The 20,355-nt window shown below is 39.0% G+C and overlaps 1 protein-coding gene across 1 annotated transcript in view; it reads right to left on the bottom strand.

Annotated features, from left to right (window-relative positions):
• Positions 1–19,595, bottom strand: part of HCN1 (hyperpolarization activated cyclic nucleotide gated potassium channel 1) — a 190,080-nt gene extending 170,485 nt beyond the window's left edge. Inside the window, exon 1 of the mRNA XM_079330692.1 lies at positions 19,139–19,595. Within this exon, the coding sequence (XP_079186818.1) occupies positions 19,139–19,512 (374 nt within the window). The 5' untranslated portion in view covers positions 19,513–19,595. The remainder of the gene's footprint in view (positions 1–19,138) is intronic.
• Between the last annotated feature and the right edge of the window lie 760 nt (positions 19,596–20,355).

Raw genomic sequence — 20,355 nt, 5'->3', positions numbered from 1 at the left:
ACAAATTCAGATTTGCTTGCAGTATTATTTCCTTTTTCTGCCCATCAACAGCAGAGTCTCAATTTCCTTGAATCAGCGTAGTTTGAGATATGATTATCCTTACAGTACACCCAGACTGAACCAGCAGAAGCTGCCAGTGGTCTCACAAGCCACACAGCAGAGCGAGCAGCATCTCTCAGGCATTGAGTGGTGTGAATGGAGGCTGCAGAGCAGTCAGGGCTTCACTGAAAAGCAGTTAAGCTTTGTTTAAGTTTCCATTTTCCCAGTTTCAAGAAAAATAGCAAAAATTCTGATCTGTTATTTAAAAGGAGCAAATCGTAACAGTGAAACTTCAGGAAATTCAGTCTAGACACAGAAAAATACTCATCCACATTATGAACTGGAAGCCATTGAAAAAGATACTAACTCAGATTGCTTCTAAAATACTTCTGAAGCAAAACCTGATGCATCGCAGATTAGGTTTTCTGATCTCATATGCAACATAATTTCACTCTACACATTCAGAGAATCAAGAGCCATAAAAAATTCCACAAGCTTTCCTAGAAAACTTGTTTCTTCTTTAGCTAAACATTGTGATTGACTAGCAGATGCTCAGTGAAATGAACACACTGACTTTCCTTTTTGCGCTTTTTTTATTTTGTTTTTTTAATCTCACCTTCAAACACAGCTTTATTTCCTCTGCTATCATAGATCACTGGCTCACCTAACAGAGAAATCAATGTCCTATATGAAACAGAACTATCTTAGCAGAAATAACAGTAATTTTAAATTTCATTGCACTGTATGCTAGTGAGTACTAAATTTGGTATTATTCGTATCATAATTTCATTTTCATAGGACATGTTATCTTTCTCTGGTTATGCAACTCTATTGTTCTAAGAGGGAAAAAAGCTAGACATGCCTGAAAACATCTGCAAAAAAAAGATAATTACTGGGATGTGTTGAAGGACAGGAGAAGGGAATGTTTTCTTCAGAGAACTAAATTCTTTTGATTGCACAGGTTTTTCTACTATCTTAAAATGAGGATATCCCCTTCTGCCCAGATATCCATTCTCATTCTGCCCATCTGTTTCTCTCTTACAAATACACACATACACCTAGAGGAAAACAAGCTTGTTCTGGGAACAAAGCATACAAATTAAATACTAAATTAATTCTATTTTAGTAAGAATTATTGCATTCAACATCTTCCATAGAGCAAAATCTGTTTAAATGTTGCCAATCCATACTGGATTGCTTCGGTGATTTTGGGTCAGCAGCAATTTTTTTTATTTTAAAACTTCCAACCTTAGAATTCACTGTAATCTATCTCTGTGATTAATACAAAGGCATCAAAATTACTAGTGAAGTGTCACTATTTTATGATGGCCTATTTTGCATGGGCAGAGAGGTCATTTCTAAAGTTGTGTCATCCTTCTGCATGGATAAGATTTTCCTCATCTGAATGTACTTCATTTTGCAAATCTTTAGGAAGACAAAACTTTGGGGCTGGTGTTTTGTTTTGTTTTTAACGAATAAACTGCTCTCCTGAAATTGTTGATTTAGATTTTTTTATGCTATTCTGTTTCCACTTTGACAACTTTAAGCTTCTATTAAGTAAACACAACCAAGGAAACTTGGCAATGCTGAAATAAAATCTCTTTTGTGGCTCACCTCCTTTGATTGTAAAGCATGTGCTACAGTAGAACTCCAACAGTATATCCTACACACCCAGTGGTGATGCTGAAGGGCAGAAATATGATTGAGTGACACTTTCTCAGGTGAAAATTTCATCCTATTCTTTTTCACTTTAAAGCATATCACAAGCTTAATGAATATTCATCGACTTAGCAAGGTAACCTGCTAGAGCAGTGGAAAGGCATTCTCTGCCTGAGACCAGTCAGTCCACAATGAGCCAGAGGCAGATGTTCTGAAAATTGTATTTTCCTGGTTGAGCAGTGCTGGATTTGGGAATCTTCCAGTCTAATATTTCCATTCTGAGGGAAACTAAAAGCGATTAAAAAATAACCTAATAATGAAGTTTTCAGACCACAGAAATCCTAATTTGATTTCAGAATAATACTGGAGTCCATTACTTCAAGGTTAGCCATATATACCTAAGGGATCCAATGTATGTCCCTTGCTGGGTTTTTTTTTTTTAATATTGATACAATTTCCCACCTCAAAGAGATATCACTAAACTTCAGCAATACTGAGTCTTCTTTTTATATAATCATAGAATGCATCTAACATTACAGACTTCCACAATTCCAAAAAGGTTTCATGATTTTATCTCTTTAAACCCACTTAGCAGTGGCAATTTGCAATTTGTTTCTCAGTTGTGATTATATGCACAAGGCAGATGATTAGATAAATGCATCTCTCAGGAGACCTGATCAGAGCCCAGTGAAGGCAATGAAGAGTAATTTACTACTTTCACAAGTCTTTGGTTACATAGTTTGGCTAGATTTAAAGCTTGAGAGCTTTGAATACTAGAAAAGAAAATCACAGTACTGACCATGGAAGGGGACTACAAAACTAATTGACTTACATGTTTATTTATTTATTTATTTATTTATTCAAGTATGTGTATGTGTATTTATATTTTCAATGTATTTTCAACTAATGCTTAGCCCAGCGGACATTTCATCAAAAGATAATTGGTTCTTGCTATGCATTCAGCAGCTTCCATCTGAAGATTTCATAGTATTTTACACTCAATAACAAATTCAGTCTTAGCTTTCTGAGAAATAAAGCTACAGTAAGGAGAATTAAGGTTGCACTCACTGCTTACAGGAGGAAAAGACAGAGAGAACAAAGAGAAATGTATATAATATGGCAATATTATTTAAAAATTACACTCTTAGTTTTTAGCCAACACAACTGATTGAATACCACTGATATTTGCAGTTGCTTTTTCTCCACAGAAGCTTATTAAACAGCAGTAGAAAGAATTAAAGCCTGACTTCCACTTAACCTTGGGCAAGAACAATGCACCACTGTCGGTGGAGCTCTGATACTGCTTTTGCTCTCCCTCATTTTTGCGTAACTCCTCCTTTCTGAGAAACTTGATCTAGTGGGTTGCATCCCCACCATGGCAGGGGCTTTGGAACAACATGAGCTCCAAGGACCCTTCCAACCCATCCTATGATTCCAAGATTCTTCAGCCCCACTCCTCATTAAAAAATTGGGCTAGTGCCCCTGTCCAGATAGCTGCCAGATGGAAAAAAGGTGCTGAAGAAGAGTCAGGGCCCACAAACCTGTTTTTTCATAGCAAATGCTGATTCTGTCTTTGCTTATCTGATTTAATGGATATATTTCACATCATCAAGACTGCTTCTGCATCAACACATGTCACAGCACAAGCACAACAGCTTCCTCCAATCCACCCCCTCACTCAAGCTAGACCACTGCTCTTAGAATCAGGCAACATTTTGTGTAGGGTCTGTAACTGATTCCTTTCAGCTTATATTATCAGCCCTTAAATCAACTGAAAAATGCCACATATTGGTTATCTAAGCAAATGTCAGCAAATTTCTGTAGTGGATCACAGTAAAATACATACTCACATTCTCAAGTTAGAAATGGCCACTTTAAAGGGATGAAAAAAGTTTGAAAGAGACAGATCTAAAAATATTTCAGCTGCAAAATAATCTTGTATCTCATGTTGGAACACTTGCATTAATTAAGAATTTTGTAGTGACAGTAATTTTAAGAGTGCCATTTAAAAACATGACATTTAGGATGCCTCCATACTAAAAATTCAGAGGCTAAAATTGGAAGAAGCCTTCTGTAATTCTTCTCAACAAAGAATCAAACGAAAAGGAACGTAACTTCCCAACACCTTCCAAAAATTAGAAAGCCAATCAGTATCACCTAATATTTTCCTTTAATAGATTTTTTCGAAACCAATTCAATCTGTCAGTTATCAGTATAATTTTTAAGTTTCTGCTGATTGGGGAAATTCTATTTTCTCTACTTCAGAGAAAGAGATGACAGGGAAGACGTCATTCAGCAGCTATTGATAGATCTCAGGCACAGGGTTCACTGAGGAGACTGGACATGATCACCAAATGAGGTGATCAATTGGACAATTAATTTTTTCAGATTAATACCTCTGATTTAAAAAAAACCCAAAAAACAAAAAACAAACAACATCAAATAAACAAACAAACAAGGCTAGGACCATCAACTTAGATTTGACATTTTGACATATATACTACTACTAACAATTTTATTCTGAAAATCAGAGGTAAAACTGGCTTTGTGTGTAGCTGAAAAATGATACAGTATGTTCGGAAGAGCAGCTCCAAAGTAGGACTTGGTGTATGATTTCTTGACAAAGTGCATTGAAGGCAATAATGGGCACTATTTTCAAACTGAAGGGAAAAAAGAGCCAGTCTTCAAATTTCATGAAGGGAAAAATTAGAGATGTGAAAAAGCGTGAAAGCACTATAGATAGATATGAAACAAGCTGATGTACTCCCACATCATAAATGAAAACAAATATACATGACTGAATATTTACAGTCATCCTGTGCATCTACACAGATGTGCAAGATTCTAATGCAAGACTGGGTAATCAAGTATATTGTATATATATATATATATATATATATATATATATATATAAAGTTTAATTATTATTCCCTTTTACAACTATTTATAGCTGACTTTTGGCTACAAAGCCTGTGCTTCCTTGAATATAAAAATAAGTACTGATACTTCAACCCTTTAAAATCAATGAAAATTACTTAAGAATAAGTAAGGCTTTTTATTACAATCCATTAATATCACGGCGCAGCAAATAATTTGCTTCAAATTTTAATAAATCTAATTTATATCTGTTAAAAATATATTAATAACTTTTCTGGTCTGAAAATAGCATCCAAAATGATGAATCCATGTTCAAATAAAATTTAAACTATTATTTTTCTAAATTTTATTTATACTTTGATGAAAAAGATCCAAATACATTTCAAACAATTTTTAGGGAAGCAAAGGAAAAAGAAAGATCAGGTTCATGGCAGAGCAACATGGTAAGTAATTAGGGTCATGCCACATGCATCCCCCTTTCAAAAAATGACTGAATACCTAGAGCTTTCATCAAAACCTGTGAACATCCATTGGATTTCCCCATCTATCTGTAGGCAGCTGAGCCCAGGGTTTCCCACTCCTCAGGAAGTTCACTTTCCCCTAGCCATACAATGCCTCCTGAAGTGAGGTATGTTGCTGACATGTCCTCTCTCTCTAAACAAATATAAACCAGAGCATGAACAAAATCGTGTTCCCAAAGAACACGAATCACGAGACAGGAGAGGCGTTCTCAGTCTTTCTTCCACAACTCTGAGAGGTGATATTGTTATGGAAGTCTCCATACCAGACTCTGCTATAGAGTCATGCACAGGTTCAAGCTCTCTCCAGCAGAGGAAAAAAATTATTCTGCAGTTTTAACATCTATGCTGAATGATTTTAATTCCTAAGCAGAGAATGGAGACATTTAGGTAGGCACTCAAATACACTGAAAATTGTAACATTATGGAATTGTTATTTTAATAATTTTATTAACTGAGCTAATCATATAAATTTATCCAAAACATCCACTAATTGAAAATACAGTGTGCACAACACGTAAGAAACGAAAGGACTAATCTTTCACGAGCTTGATTATACCTTTCCCCATGTATATTTATTAACACGTTTTTACAGAGGGACGCACCCCACTTTTCTAATTACTCAGCTTGTATTCATATCTCTCTGCCAGCTATTTGCCTTGCACAGTATTTAAGTGGTACAATGTTAATTTTAACATTTCTTTGAAACTTCTCCATTTGCATACTGCACATCCCAGTGTTACCATCCTTTTGACAGCATAGCGCTCTGCCTGCATTGCCAAAACAAATCAGTGCATCATGCAGCTAGACAGAGCAGTGATCAGATAGACCCAGTATTCACTTGTTTAAAAGAAAAAGGAAAACCCAGAAGAGCAAGCAAAGTAAACAAGGAAGAGCATACATTATGCTCAGAGATGCTCTAGTTTCTGGCCTAAGTAAGCAGGACCTTGCCAGCTCTGCCTGTGCTCCCCTCCTCAATTTTTGTGTTTCTCACCCTCTGAAGCTCCAGAAAGCTCAATTCAAGCTGGGCTGAGCAAAGCCTCATGTGCTGCTGCTGAGAGCAGCTCAGCCAGGGGTGGAGGTTTAGAACACAAACAAAATTTCTGGGGATGTAAAACCCGTCTCTGACATTTATGAGCATTGGTCAGTGTAATGGAATGCAATTGCTGAATTGCTCTTCTGCAGTTTAATCCAATATAAGGAAACAAAAAGGGTTTTTATTTTTTTATGGCATTACTTCAGTTATTCTTAAAAAAGGAAACAAACAAATTCCTTCCAAAAAAGCCAAACCAGCATATGTCAAGTTAATATTTGAATAGGTTTTTGATTTAAAAAATAGGAGATAGCCCATAATATCAAGGACCAGGAGATGTCTTTACATGAATTGATGTTTATTCTCCTTCTGGCACACCTTTGCCAGCAGTACAGGAGGTAATTTCCATTGCTCAGTTGCAATTAAACATGAGGGTTTACTACATTTTATCACAGGTATATACGATAATGATACACATGATTGAGCTCCTAAAAACAGTATGTATTAAATTTACTAACTATGTGTAGAAAATATTTATTCCATTGAAGCAGATTTTTTTGCTTGAAATACATTTGTTAAGTATTTTGCGTTAATTTAGTCATGTGAACTTGATATTATACCACTGGAAGATACATTTTACCAAGAACTAGATTAATTTAAAATTCTGTTCTGTCTTCATTGAGACAGAATCCATATAAAGTGGAATCATTATACAAAATACATACACTAGATAAAAGTCTTTTCCTCCATGCTGCCTTTATTCATTTTTGTAAGAGAGCAAGTCACTTTAGGCATCAGAATAACACGTCATTTTTTTAGACTGAAAAATGAAAGATTGCTGAAGATATTAAGATTTGAAAATGTATTCAAACATAACTACAGGCTTTGTTATATGCCTCACATATAAATATTTATCAGAAAAAAAAATATAAAAGGGAATTATTTAATAATCTGCTTCTCCCCTTTATATTTTGGAAGAGTGACTTTGGCAGGTGACTTTGAAGTCTCTTCATGCAAAAGTTCTTTCTCCAATATTCGGGTCTTCAAACAAAACAGTCTGTGCTCCTTATCAATGGGCTGGTCCTGACATCAGACACCCACTGCAGGTTAGGGGTTGCACAGGGAAGTGTTTGGGCCCAAGTAAAGTTGCCCATAATTGTAGCCACTGATAAGCAGCTCTAAAATAAGCACTCAAAGAAACTTTGGTCAGGGACCCATGACCTGAACTATAATAACCGCAAAAATACCAAGGAAGCTCTTTACTTCCAGACTGATAGATGACTCTTGTTTTGACACAGCAAAACAAAATGAGTTGCCCTTTCTGTGGTGAATAAAACACCAGATGTCCATCTTCCATCCATATTCTCCCAAAATGCAGTTGTCTAAATATAATAAATAGGTTTCTGCCTTTCAGCAAATGAAAACATTTTACTTTGGAGATCTCATAAGAGGTTTTAGCCACAAGCCAATATTCCTCAGAAAGACAAAATCTAATTTAGCCAAATATTTATGTTTCATTTTTTGGAGGACAGTGAGTTATGAACTAATCAAATGCATTTAAACTAAAGATGTGTGATAATTAAAACTGCCAAATAGATATTAATAATTTATTGGTGAAGAACAGCAAGAAATTGAGAGAGAAAAAATTATTAACAGAGATTTTCCTCATAATCTTAGAATATACATTCATCTGTAAATTGCAAATCAAAATATACAATACAACAAAAATAGAAGCTGAAACATATTTGCATTATTCTGACACACTAGTTCTGCAAAATGCACAGCACTGATGGGCGACGTTTTCTAAAAATGAGGTTTACCATTTTGGGCTCCTTATGACTGTAATTCTGAAAGAGGTTCAGGCATGGAGTCCAGATGCTTACAAGTATCTAGGTCCTGAAATCCAAAGATAGATGGGTTCCCGACTTCCATCTCAGATCTTCATCTAACATCCTATAGATTTGCACACTGTGCAGAGCACTGGGTAAAATTGACACTTTCAAAGCCATTCCAGAAATGGCAAAATTTGTACGGAAAATACGAAACCAAGTTAAATACCACATTCCACTTGCTCATTTTGCCAGTGGCACAAAATCAGCGTGCACATTCAACACAGACGAACTGCTGCTCAGTGACACTTCAGGCACCACGAGTCAGCAGCCCCAGCAGGAACATCTGCCACCATTTCAGGCAGATTCATGGTACCTGCATTCCCAGGCTACAAAGCCAGCTCTCCTTCCCCGAAGGAAGCCTAAACTCTGTCGTGCTATGAGGAACAAGTGTGGGAGTGGAAGTTCACTGCAGCTCTCCCATCCCTTCCACAGAAAGATAAATTTGGTCTAGCCTGTGGAGAATGTAAAAGTTGGCTGCAGCTTAGAAATTACAGGAACAACCGTAGTCACACCGAGCAGTGCTCATACAGTCCCGGGGAATGAGGGGGATGGTGGCGGAAACTGCTGAATAACACTGACTGGTTGTATAATACTGACAGACTATTCCTCAGACCTGTCTTAATGAGAATCATCTCTTGGCAAAAGAAAATTAGCGTGCATGTGAATGACAGTGTGCAACACACGGGCAGACTACAGAAAAATCTAACGCCCAGAAACAAGAAAAGAGAACAGTTTAAAGTGAAACAAGAAATTTTAAACTCACAGTTAGTGCCTCTAAATAGCAATGTAAAACCACAGACATTTAATTGGATTCAGTCACGTTGTACTTAGTTCACATCTAGATAAATAATATGTATATTAAATAATAAAATTATTACACACTGGATTTAATTATTTTCAATACAAAAACCTTGAAAGTTTTTTTAGACTTCTTTTTCCATTACAGAGAGATGAGCCATCATAATAAATTCATTGCTTCAATAAATAAACAGTAAGAACATGTACAAATCCTACTGAACACCAAGCAATATATCACTGGATTTAATATTCTGTTCCAAATTTCAAAACCACATTTAATTTAGCAAAAACAAGTTATTTCATATAATACTGACAGAATGCATGCAATTAAAAGTCTGTTTGGTCATGTGGGCACCTCATGCTTAGGTTACTCATCTCTCACTTTTCCCACACATTCAACATCTACTGCTTAATAAGCCATCGGATTTCAGACATTTTCAGTTCTGACCCTTTTTAAATGCTCTGATAGATTGCCTACCATCTGGCACTGCTTACTCTTGGTACCACACTCCCTTTGCATTACAAAACTGTGCTTCTGATAATTATATCTTTAAAGTGGTAGATGTATGCAAGACTTGAATTCCCATGCTGGCAACACACAAGCTGAAGGGATAATTTCGGAAGGAGCGCCTGTGTATCAGTGTATGGTAACAGTGTGTTCAACTGCATCACGCAGCAATTATCAACAGAAAACTGCTAACCTGTCCAAGTCAAGGGAGATGGAAAACACACATGGAGTTGTCTTTTGTAATTACTACAAGGCATTTTACAAATTGCAAGAGGCTGTGAAGAATATTTAAACTAACTTCTCCCTGCTAGTTTGAGCTAACAGCTCAGTAACTTCCAGCTAAAAGACTGAGTAAAAATGGAAAATTACACAGCAGAACAAACAAATTTTTTCAAAAATCAATGCATTATTTCCATTTATTTAAAGGAATGCATTATATCTTCAGAAAGAGATGCAGGAGAATGAAGATAGGACAGAATGAGGGGGAAAATGAAGTTGTTTCCAAAAAAATGCTCTTTCAAGGATTATATCCATGTGCTCCAAGGAACTTCTGAATGCAAGTTGACTATAGCACAATTTCACTAACTAAAAATTTGACCATAAGAAATGCTATAAATAAAAGAAAAAGCAAGATTCAGTACTTTGGCAGTTATCTAGATAAGAGTTTCCATGAACACTGGATACACAGCTCTGAAAAACAGCTCTTAACTTGGTAAAGTGGGTATATGAGAAAAGTATCCAAGTAACGACTGAAGTTTGAGGTATATGCTTGATTTATTTGCTTCTTTTGTTTTGTTTGCAAGTTTCAATCTACCAGACTGATCCTGGGCTGGAAAAGCAAATCTTTTTGTGTTACCACCAGGCTTGTCTGGCACTAAAGATGAACCAGAGCAACAGACAAGCTTGGCTCTTACCTTCACTGCAAAATCAAGTGCAAACAAGCCCATATGCAGCTTTCCCAAGGATCCTGTAGCCCTGGATGTGTTTGGGGAACCCAGAAGCTTGCAAGTGTCTACTGCCAGGCAGTAATAAGATTTTCAGGGAGTACCAGCACCTGATACAGGTTTCAGAGCAATTTCTCTGCCAGACTTAAATAGTATGTCCTGGAATGAACAACTAGACAGAAACCATTCAAGAGTCTGATGGAAAACTTCTCACTAGTTGTGTGAATGCTTGATTGCATTTCTATGGTTTTGTAGCCATGCTTTTATTCCATCTCCTGGGTAGAGCTGGATAGATCTTACTCTCTGTACCTTATAAAAGTTCTGTGTTTTTTCCACAGCTTTTTCCTAGAAAAAGATAGAGCAACTATTTACTTTTGGAGTGTCATTATATATTACTCTAAATTTACTGCAATCCACATATTTGCATTAAAGTGAGATTTCATCACCACACTGTCTATTGCTGCAGTCATGCCATGAAGAGGGTGGTTCTTGGAGGATCTGATAAATTACTGGAAGATGCAATGGAACCAACTCAGGAAACATCAGTATTTCCACACCTTAGTTTGCTGATATGAGAGGACAAAAAAGCTGGAGTCAACCAGAGCACAATATGTATTTGATACTGTGAGGGGACAATTTATTTCTGTGGGGCTCTTTATATACTGGAGCCTTAGTGCAAATATAAGATTTGGTGATTTTCATTCAGAATTGGATGAAAAAGAGTAGTATCACAAAAACCTCTCCCTAGTATTAAAAACAAATTTTTATGTATATTGGTTATTTTCAAGTCAAACTCACCCAAAAAAAAAATCAAAAAACAGAACCAACATAGTTTTGACTGTGAGCATAAAGCAACTCTGCTTTTTCAGTTGAAAAGAAAATATCTTAATATCAATTTTTAAAAATATGACATTTTTAGAAACTTAATAGCATTCGCACACTAAATTCTAATAGTGTATCAAAATATTTATTAAATTACATGCTTAATTAGATAATATACACACAAGCAACATCAAAGATAATTTAATATAAACAAAATCCTATTCTCAGCTATATAATGTAACTTAAGTTTTGGATACTTCACTAGCAAAAATGAGAATGGTTTTGGGATTAGTTTTGGGTTTTTACAAATATATAATGGAAACAGTATGCAGCTCTGTAATTAAATGAACATTTTTCTAAACATAAGTTTATTCCAGACTTATTGCATCGTGCTACAAGGCAATAAGATTATTGAAAAATGCCATGCAGCTTGCCTGAATCTGACTATCATCAGATTAAAAGATATTAGCAGAGATTTTATAGAAGCTAAATGACAGTGTCCTTGAGGTAGTACTGACATTGACTCCAGCTGATACAGTTTTTGGTTATTAACATACCTTACTATGTGTCTAGAACAAGCTCTCCAATAATTAGAGCTGAATACACTATGATTTTTTAAATTAAATCATGCCTCTGGGAAAGAATCAGGAAATAGACAGCTAAAGGACTTTCAAGCAATTAACGAGAACTCTACTGTCAGGTTAAAAATTAAACATTGTAAAGTAGGTTAAAAGTTTCCTCTCTCAAAAATGTATATTGACATAGAAAACAGTTCTCAGGCATGGTGTTGAGTGAAAGCAAATGCAAGAATAGATACTTCCTATTTATGATCAAATTAAGTAAATTTCATTTTTTCATATTCTACAGTCATCTCTAAAAATAGTTTTTTGCCTTTTAACTTCAAATTGAATCTCTCAAAAAAGCTGACGAAGTTTAATTAAATATTACAGTGCCATGATCCTAGGTAGGTAGGCAGAAATTAAGCACTAAAGACTCATATTTTTTAGGTGTCCTCTGAATTTATACATCTCTATTTCTGCTACTCCAGGCTGAATAATCAGAAACTGAGCCACTCATATTTTGACTTCATTATATAAATGCCCTCCCTATACACATAAGAAAGCCTAAAGCAACTTATCAAACCCTATGCATCTTTCAATTAGCTGTTGTAGTCACCAAACACCCAATCAAATCATAAATCTAGACTTTTGTGTATTACTTGATGCTTTTACACAGTATTTCAATTCACAGTTCCCTTCACAAACCCAAGTCTGAGAAGCCTAAGATGAAAAAAAACTTTTACTGACTCAATTACAAGCATCACTTATTTTGAAATGCTAACAAATTTTAAAATGTGTAGACATGCTAAAACAATTGGAATACCAGAATCAGTACATTTTCCTCTCAGGCCTAAGCACGATGATGATGATCTTATGAAATCTAATTTTTATGTTTGTGTACAGAGATATAGATACTGGCCACATTTATTAAGCACTTTTTTCTCATTGCAGTCAAAACAAAAAAAAAATCGGAAAACTGAAGAAGAAGTCTCATGATATTGACTGTCCTAGGTTATATTTTAAAGACTCACATATAATATCCAGAAAATATCATCTTTGACTTAAATGTTACAGAATTACTCACGGGAATTCTGTAACATTTGAGGTTTATTTTTTTTATTGTGTTTTTTTCTAAACTTATCTCAAAATCATGACAAGTATATTTGCCTTTACATAGATTGTGTTGAACGGGAACATTGCAAAAGTCAGCATCCTGCAGAAAAAAAAAAGCACTTTTCTACTTATCCATAAGTGCTGCCAGTGATCTTCAAGATGTCCCAAGTTAAATTAAAAGTAACTCAGAGAACTGAGGAACTGAGTTACACTTGTTCAGCTTTTTCTCTCCCATAAACTTTATTCATTGTTCAAGTAAGTGACACGACAAGAATGTGAAAGAAAATGCAGTGAGTAGACTCTTATTCCAGAACTAGAATGAAGATAATGAAAACTGGCAAATGTTCAACATATAAGTGAGCTCAAACTACACATTAGTATTCTACATACCCAGAGACAGAGGGATGCCTTAATGAAAAGAATCCCTTTGCCTGAACAAACAAGGGCATACGGCTTCCCACATGCCCTCGGGGTCTGGAAGGCGAGTGGCTGCTGCTCCAGCCTTGGTGGACTCCCCTGCCTTCCTCTAGCAGCTCTTGAGGAAAATCTCAAAGCAGACAAGAGTACATGGCCCTCCTGAGTCCAAAAGCACGAAATGCACCTCTCTATCCCTATTTTCTCTTACACACTCCTGCTTACAGCTGGTACAAAAGTCAGTAGCTAGCTTTAGTCAACTAGATTTCATAACAAATGAAAAAAATGTGATAACCAATTCTGTCATATCCACTCTGTGGTAACCAATGATGAGACATTACTCAGTGCAAAAAATAATAGGAACTGGAGATGAAAAACAACCTAATGCATTTCTGGCCTATATTTCAGAACATTTCCAATACAATATTCTGTTGCTTATTTTTGGTCCTGCCTCCTAAACATCTAATTTAGATATTTGTTGCTGCAATTTCACTCCATTACTTCAATGTAATTTCCTTCCTCTTCATAGCATCCGTTTATGCATTTGAGGACCATTACTGTATTTCTCTTCAGCCTGCCTTTATGAGAGTTGCATTCTACCTCAGTAACTATTGTGCAGCTTAACATACAACTTGATGTCAGAGAGAATTGTCGAACATTTTAAATGCATTATTTAGATTAATGCTACAATTCTGTAATTTTATTTTTTAGGGCATTTAAGGAAGTAAAGGGCAAAAATTGTTGGAATGCACCAAATAAAAACCCAAACACTATTAATAATCTTTTTTAAACTAATGGTTCTCAATGTTTAGCCAAATGTAAGGACTGGACATCTAGCAACAGGAATAGTTTATCAGTACAGTTTTTCTCAGGTAGAACTAAAAATTATGGTCACAACAATAGTATTTGAAAATTATATATGAAAGATATTCTCAGCTGAATCTATGCTTCATTCATAAAAACATAATGTTTTGCTTGCACAAGGAATTGTACAGTATATAGTACAAGTCCATGATTACGATTTTATTAGTGAATTTAGAAGTGCCAATTCTGCAATAGAATCTCAAGACAAATCCTAAGCAACAAGGAATTACTACTTTGAGAATACAAAACTATGACCATTTCATATTCCTACACTACCACGGACATAATGTCTCCATTAAAACCCATGCAAATTTCTATCTGAGCTATTTAATAGAGGCCAATATAAACATGAGTTATATTTTGAATACATTTACCTCTATCAATTACATTTAAGTCTAATACAATACATTTTGTCTTCTTTGCATGTAGCATTACCTTCCAACTCCACTGGTCTATATAAACCTAAGTATGCAATAGCTCACAAAAATATAAATCTCATTAGGTTCAAGAGAGACATTAAAAACATGTGACAAAAGAGAAGCACAAAGTGCTTATCCTAAGCTTCTTAAGATACAAGTTAAGATAGGTATGGCACATAGAGTGAAGCCTGGTCCCCAAAAGCAGGTTTTAAACCAATGCATGTATGAATTTCAGAACGTGATTGTGAGCCGCATATATAACGTGCACTGTCTATCATGATAGGGCAAGTGCTGGTGGACACAGACTGGTCCAAAAGATAGATGAAAATTAAAAAGAAAATAGATTCATAATGCAAATATATGTCCAAATGTTTGGGTTTGTTTTTTTTTTTATATAACGTAAAAAACCATGAGGCAGACTAAATCATGGCAATTGTGACTTGCAGTTTGGCACACTTACTTGAAAATAGAATATGTACCTGTATACGACAACATGGATGGATTGCATAAAACTGTGCAATATAACAGAATAGTTTTTAACAGCAATAGAGGCAAATTCTTCTATAACTACCCAGACATACACATGCAAATATTGTGTCTTTCACCCTGATTAAAACTCACTGAAATCTGACATCAAATTACTTCCAAGGTATTATCAATAGGGCCTTCAATGATTTATAAAGGTTTCTATGATTTATCTCAAACATTCACATAATGCCTTAAATATATATACAAAAAGGTTTTTAAACTGGAACAGCACACAAGTTAAAAAAAAACACTGGCAAATCTTTATTATTCATTACACTCTTAAATTTTCTGTTCCAGTTTTGGAAACAATTCTGCTTTCACTCTACTGTTATTATTAAAATAAGGCTTTGATTTTCTTGGATAAATGAAAAGCTAGCCAGAGAGATAAAATGTCAACTTTTTTTCCTAATGTTGCCAATTGCTTTATACTTTGTATTATTTACACGGGGGAAAAAGATCTTTGGCACTACATCTCTTTACCTGCTACTCTGACAGACAGCACCACATCACAGTCTTACTTCATCTAGAAGCCAGTTTAAATTTTTGTCCCCACTTCCAGACAAAGGCAGTTCCCAAACATCAAGCTGACTGTAACCATCAGAGTGTGAAGCTACATTTACACAAACATGTATTATTTCCACTCAGTCTGTCTCATACACTATTTCTAGTCAAAAGATGCCACTCCAGTAGCAGCTCTTTTCTTTATGGATAGCTGACTACAGATGTCCTAGCCAATGTGGATAAACCCAAAATTTCCTTGACAGAGTGTCTCTTTGTGGGGGAAGGGAGGGAGATGCTACAGGGTTAGATGAGCAGCCCAGGCATGTGCAAGCCTGCCCTCTGAACTTTAAAGAAACTCCTTTACATGCCAAAGGACATGGAGTAAATAATCATCTAAAAATCAGCCATGTACATTCACATTAATACCAGAAGGCTGTAACATATAAAAGTCAACCAAAGCCCATGTCCACCACAACTCTCCTATGAAATAAATGAAATGTGTGTGGCAGCAGCAGAACCATGTGCAGTTGCTCCCACATCCTCTCAGCTTTGTCCTGCTCTCATCCAGTGGCTGGGAGGCCACAGGGCTGGACCAGTGATGCTCTCCTGAAGGCTCATTCTTCCACATATGAGAATGGACAGCTGGAGGCACTCAAAATCTCACAGAACACACACAAGACTTCAGCAAACTCTCACTGATAAATTCACTTTTGTGACTCATGCAATTACACAGAATTGTTGTCCAGCTTTAGAGATACAATAATCACAGCTGCAAAGTGATAAGCAGAGGACTTGTGCTGGGTTTGATGTGCATTAGGTACTCGGTTTATATAACAGCTTCCAAATTACACATTAACCTCAGAAGACTGGGAAAAGACAACCAGGATCAAAATGGTGCCCTTGTGGAAAAATTATGTAATACTTATTGAATGTAATCCTCCAAGGGTATATCTGCCCGATGAAAAGACAATTTTTCTGTGAAACTCACACACAGGACAGAGAGCCATAAAACTAAAGACCAAGCCCACAAGGCTGAAAGTAACTACAGAGCAGTAACTACAGAGTTTAGAGACAGCTCCCATGCCTTGTTCATACCAAAACAAGGGGCAGGCAGGCACCAGGATGCTGCCCACTCCTCCAAATATCACAACAAAATACTGCTTGGTGTAAATGAATATACTGTTTTACAAAAATAAAAACATGAGATCTAGAAATATAATGAAACACATTAAACCATCTCAGGAAATGCATACAAGCATGCAGGACTAGGAAAAGAATAAAATAGTCTTCAGAAGCCTATACCAAAATTTTCCCACACTTTACATGGTTAACCCAATATTTTCTTAAGAGTCTACATTTAAAACTATTGTCATATGTGCCACAAATATCCTAATAAAAGCTGCATTTAAAAATGCATTATACATCTTCCTATTCAGATACCATAAAATACTCAGCTTTTTACTTTTTTCTTGCTCTTTTGGTAGAAAATTTAGTTCTTTCCTCTGACGCTATCAATATCGACACAGCAGCATGGGAGTACCCACGTCCCTTTGATTGCTATAAGGCTTGTCTACACACAAGCATTACATTGTTACAAATAACCTCAAAAAATAAAACAAGGTATTTACATCCTTACATATGAATTCATTCTGGCACAGAGACACTCTTAGATGGTACTGAAAAGTGCTGTTGTAATTCCCAAATAAGGTGAATATATTGTATAGTACAACTTCTTCACACATTTTGCACTGCCACCCAAAAGGAGTTGCACTACACAGCTGCAATTGTTTCGGGAGAAACAACATGCACATCTCATATTTCTCACTGAAACAGTCCTAGTGGCTAAAAAACTGGGTCTGGAGCAGGCCACATCATCCCAATACTAATGAAAGACTATGAATTTTATTTAAAAACCAAACACTTACTCTAATAAAATGAAAACTTTCAAAAACCACCAGAAATTACCAACTAATTTAAGAATGTGCAGACAACAGGCTTGAAAAGGATGCAGTGTTGTTCACTCTTATTGGAAAAAAAAAAAAGGGAAACATGCTACGATCTCTAAACCTTCCCACTCGAAGAATTAAGACACAATTTGAAGATATTTCTGTAATGAAACAGAATGAATATGCTTATCACCTATTTTACTGAACAAGTTAAAAAGTTACATGCTGCAAAATACGACAAATAAGCTCCTATCACCCAAAATATTGTTTGGCTGTGCACCTCACTCAGAAACCTTAAAACAGAACAAGGAAAGAGAACAGAGCTTAAAACAGAACAAGGAAAATTATTCACCAGAATAACCTCATTCATTTCAACAGAATCCTCACGTGAATAAAGTTACTCATGCACACACACAGATAAGGAAGAGGCCATCAGACCCTTCCAACACCCTATGCATGCTACTACAACACCAGATGTGCCTTGCTACATCCCTCTCTAGCTGGTAGAACGGGAGTGGGTAGGTGCTTGGCTCTGTCTCCCCTCTTAATGCACCTGCTAATGCAGCTGAGCTGACATGCAAGGGGGGAAAAGTACTCCAGGAAAAGAATGAGTGCAGTTTGCTGAGTTCAGGGAACCAGGAAGAAAAGCAGGGATTTGAAGCACGATTTCAAGTCATTAGTGAGTGCTGCCGTGCTCCTCCACTCCTGTAAGCTGTACTGCTCTCAGGCTCTTGCTAGCACTGCAAGGTGCTAGCACAGCTCATTGTGAAACACCTCACTTTGAACAGTCCTGAAGAAACTTGGATTTTATATTTCCTCCTGTTCTCACGGGAAAAATGTTCTGTTAAATCCATTTTTTTTTTCTTTGAGGATCCATTTAACTATTGAACATTCTGGATTTTCTTTTTTTAAACACAGTCTCCAGTGCAATTCACTTATCATATAGATGCAGGTTGTTCAATTCAAGCTGTTGATTAAATACACTTAACGGCATCGATAGTTCTCAGAAAATATCATAGAAAGTGTTACATTTATAAAGGCATACAGCCAGCTGGCACAGAGTTTGAAAGGAAATAATCTTACACTTTAAATGTAATTTTAAAGGGAACTATAACTTCTTGGGCATTTATTTGCACGGCTTTCTGTACAAATATTCCGATCCAGCATCCATGAAGCTTACTGTGAAAGCAATGCTAGTTTGCCATCACGTTTACCTGTCTCCCTATGAAAACATAGTTTTCCACACCTTTATCACCTGGATAAACTTATTTTACTGTGACTCTGACTGGGACGCACTTCCTTCTCGCAGCCCCTGGAACAAGTGTTTACACCGGGTGTTCAGGGAAGGGCAGGCGCGTGCAGACACCGGGATTTTGCCGATGCTGGTGCAGCTGTGTAACCTCCCGGGCGAGCTGCCATTCCCCGGGGCGGAGCGGTGCCCGGCCCCGCGGCCCCGCGGCGCAGGCAGACCGGGACGGCGGGATGGAGAGCACAGAGCTCAGCGCCGTGCCGCGGGCTGCGGCGGCGCGGGGCCTGCGGGGCCGTCCCGGGGCCTGCGGGGCCGTCCCGGCTGCAGCACGCTGGAGAGCGCCGGGCCGAGCCGCGCCAGCCCCGGCCCCGCCGCCCGCTCCGAAGTTTGCGCCGGGCGAGGTGCGAGGCGCCGGGGCCACCCCTCTCCCGCCCGCCGCGAGCCCCGCGCTAACCTGAAGTCGCTGTAGGGGTGGATGATCCAGAACCCCGCAGTTTTAACCCTTTCCTGCTCCTTCTCCACCGCCTTCTGGCTGCCGAACATGCGGAGGGAGAATTTGTTGACCCCCGGCTGCAGCATGGAGGTGAACTGCCGCTGCATGAAGCCGTACTGCCGGCGGGGTCCCTCGGCATCCTCGAAGCCCACCACGGGCTCCTCGCCCCCGCTGCCGTCCACTTTGAAGCACACCGAGTTGCCATGCTCCTTCACGCCGCCGCTGCCGGGGCTGCTCTGGGCTTTCTCCGCCGAGGCCGCCGGCTTGGCTGGGAACGAGTTAGCGCTGCCATCGTCCCGGCTGCCGGCGGAGGAGCTGCGCTTCCCAGCCTCCATGCTGCGGGGCGGGCGCACCCCAGCCGCGGGAGAGCGCGGGGAAGCCTCGCCGCCGCCGGTGCCCTTCAGCGGCGCGGCTGGGCTGTGCCGCCCTGGGTTGGGCTGGGCTGGGCTGGGCTGGGCTGGGCTGGGCTGGGCTGGGCAAGGCTGGGCTGGGCAAGGCTGGGCTGGGCTGGGCTGGGCTCCGCGCCGCCGCGCCGCCCGGATCAGCAGCGCCGCCGGCTCGGAGCGCGCTCCGCGCAGGGCGGGCACCGCCGCCCCTCGGCCGCCCCCTGCCGGCGGCCCCGCGCCCTGACAGCGGGCGCGGAGTCCTTGAGAGAGCCCGGAGCGAGCGGGGGGCGAGCGGCGCAGGGACAGGGACAGGGACAGGGACAGGGACAGGGACAGGGACAGGGACAGGGACAGGGACAGGGACAGGGACAGGGGACGGGACAGGGACGGGGACAGGGACAGGGACAGGGACAGGGACAGGGACAGGGACAGGGGACAGGGACAGGGACAGGGGAGAGGGGACAGGGGACAGGGACAGGGACAGGGACAGGGGACGGGACAGGGACAGGGGACAGGGTTAGGGACAGGGACAGGGACAGGGACAGGGACAGGGACAGGGACAGGGACAGGGGACAGGGACAGGGGAGAGGGGACAGGGGACAGGGACAGGGACAGGGACAGGGACAGGGGACGGGACAGGGACAGGGGACAGGGTTAGGGACAGGGACAGGGACAGGGACAGGGACAGGGACAGGGACAGGGGACAGGGAAAGGGACAGGGGACGGGACAGGGACAGGGACGGGACAGGGGAGGGAGACGGAGGAGAGGGGTCAGGGGACAGGGGCTCCCCC

This window comes from Erithacus rubecula (assembly GCF_903797595.1).
Source record: "Erithacus rubecula genome assembly, chromosome: Z".
Classification (NCBI taxonomy): Eukaryota; Metazoa; Chordata; class Aves; order Passeriformes; family Muscicapidae; genus Erithacus; species Erithacus rubecula.
Note: the sequence above shows the minus strand (reverse complement) of the source record. Positions and strands in the feature narration are given on the sequence as shown.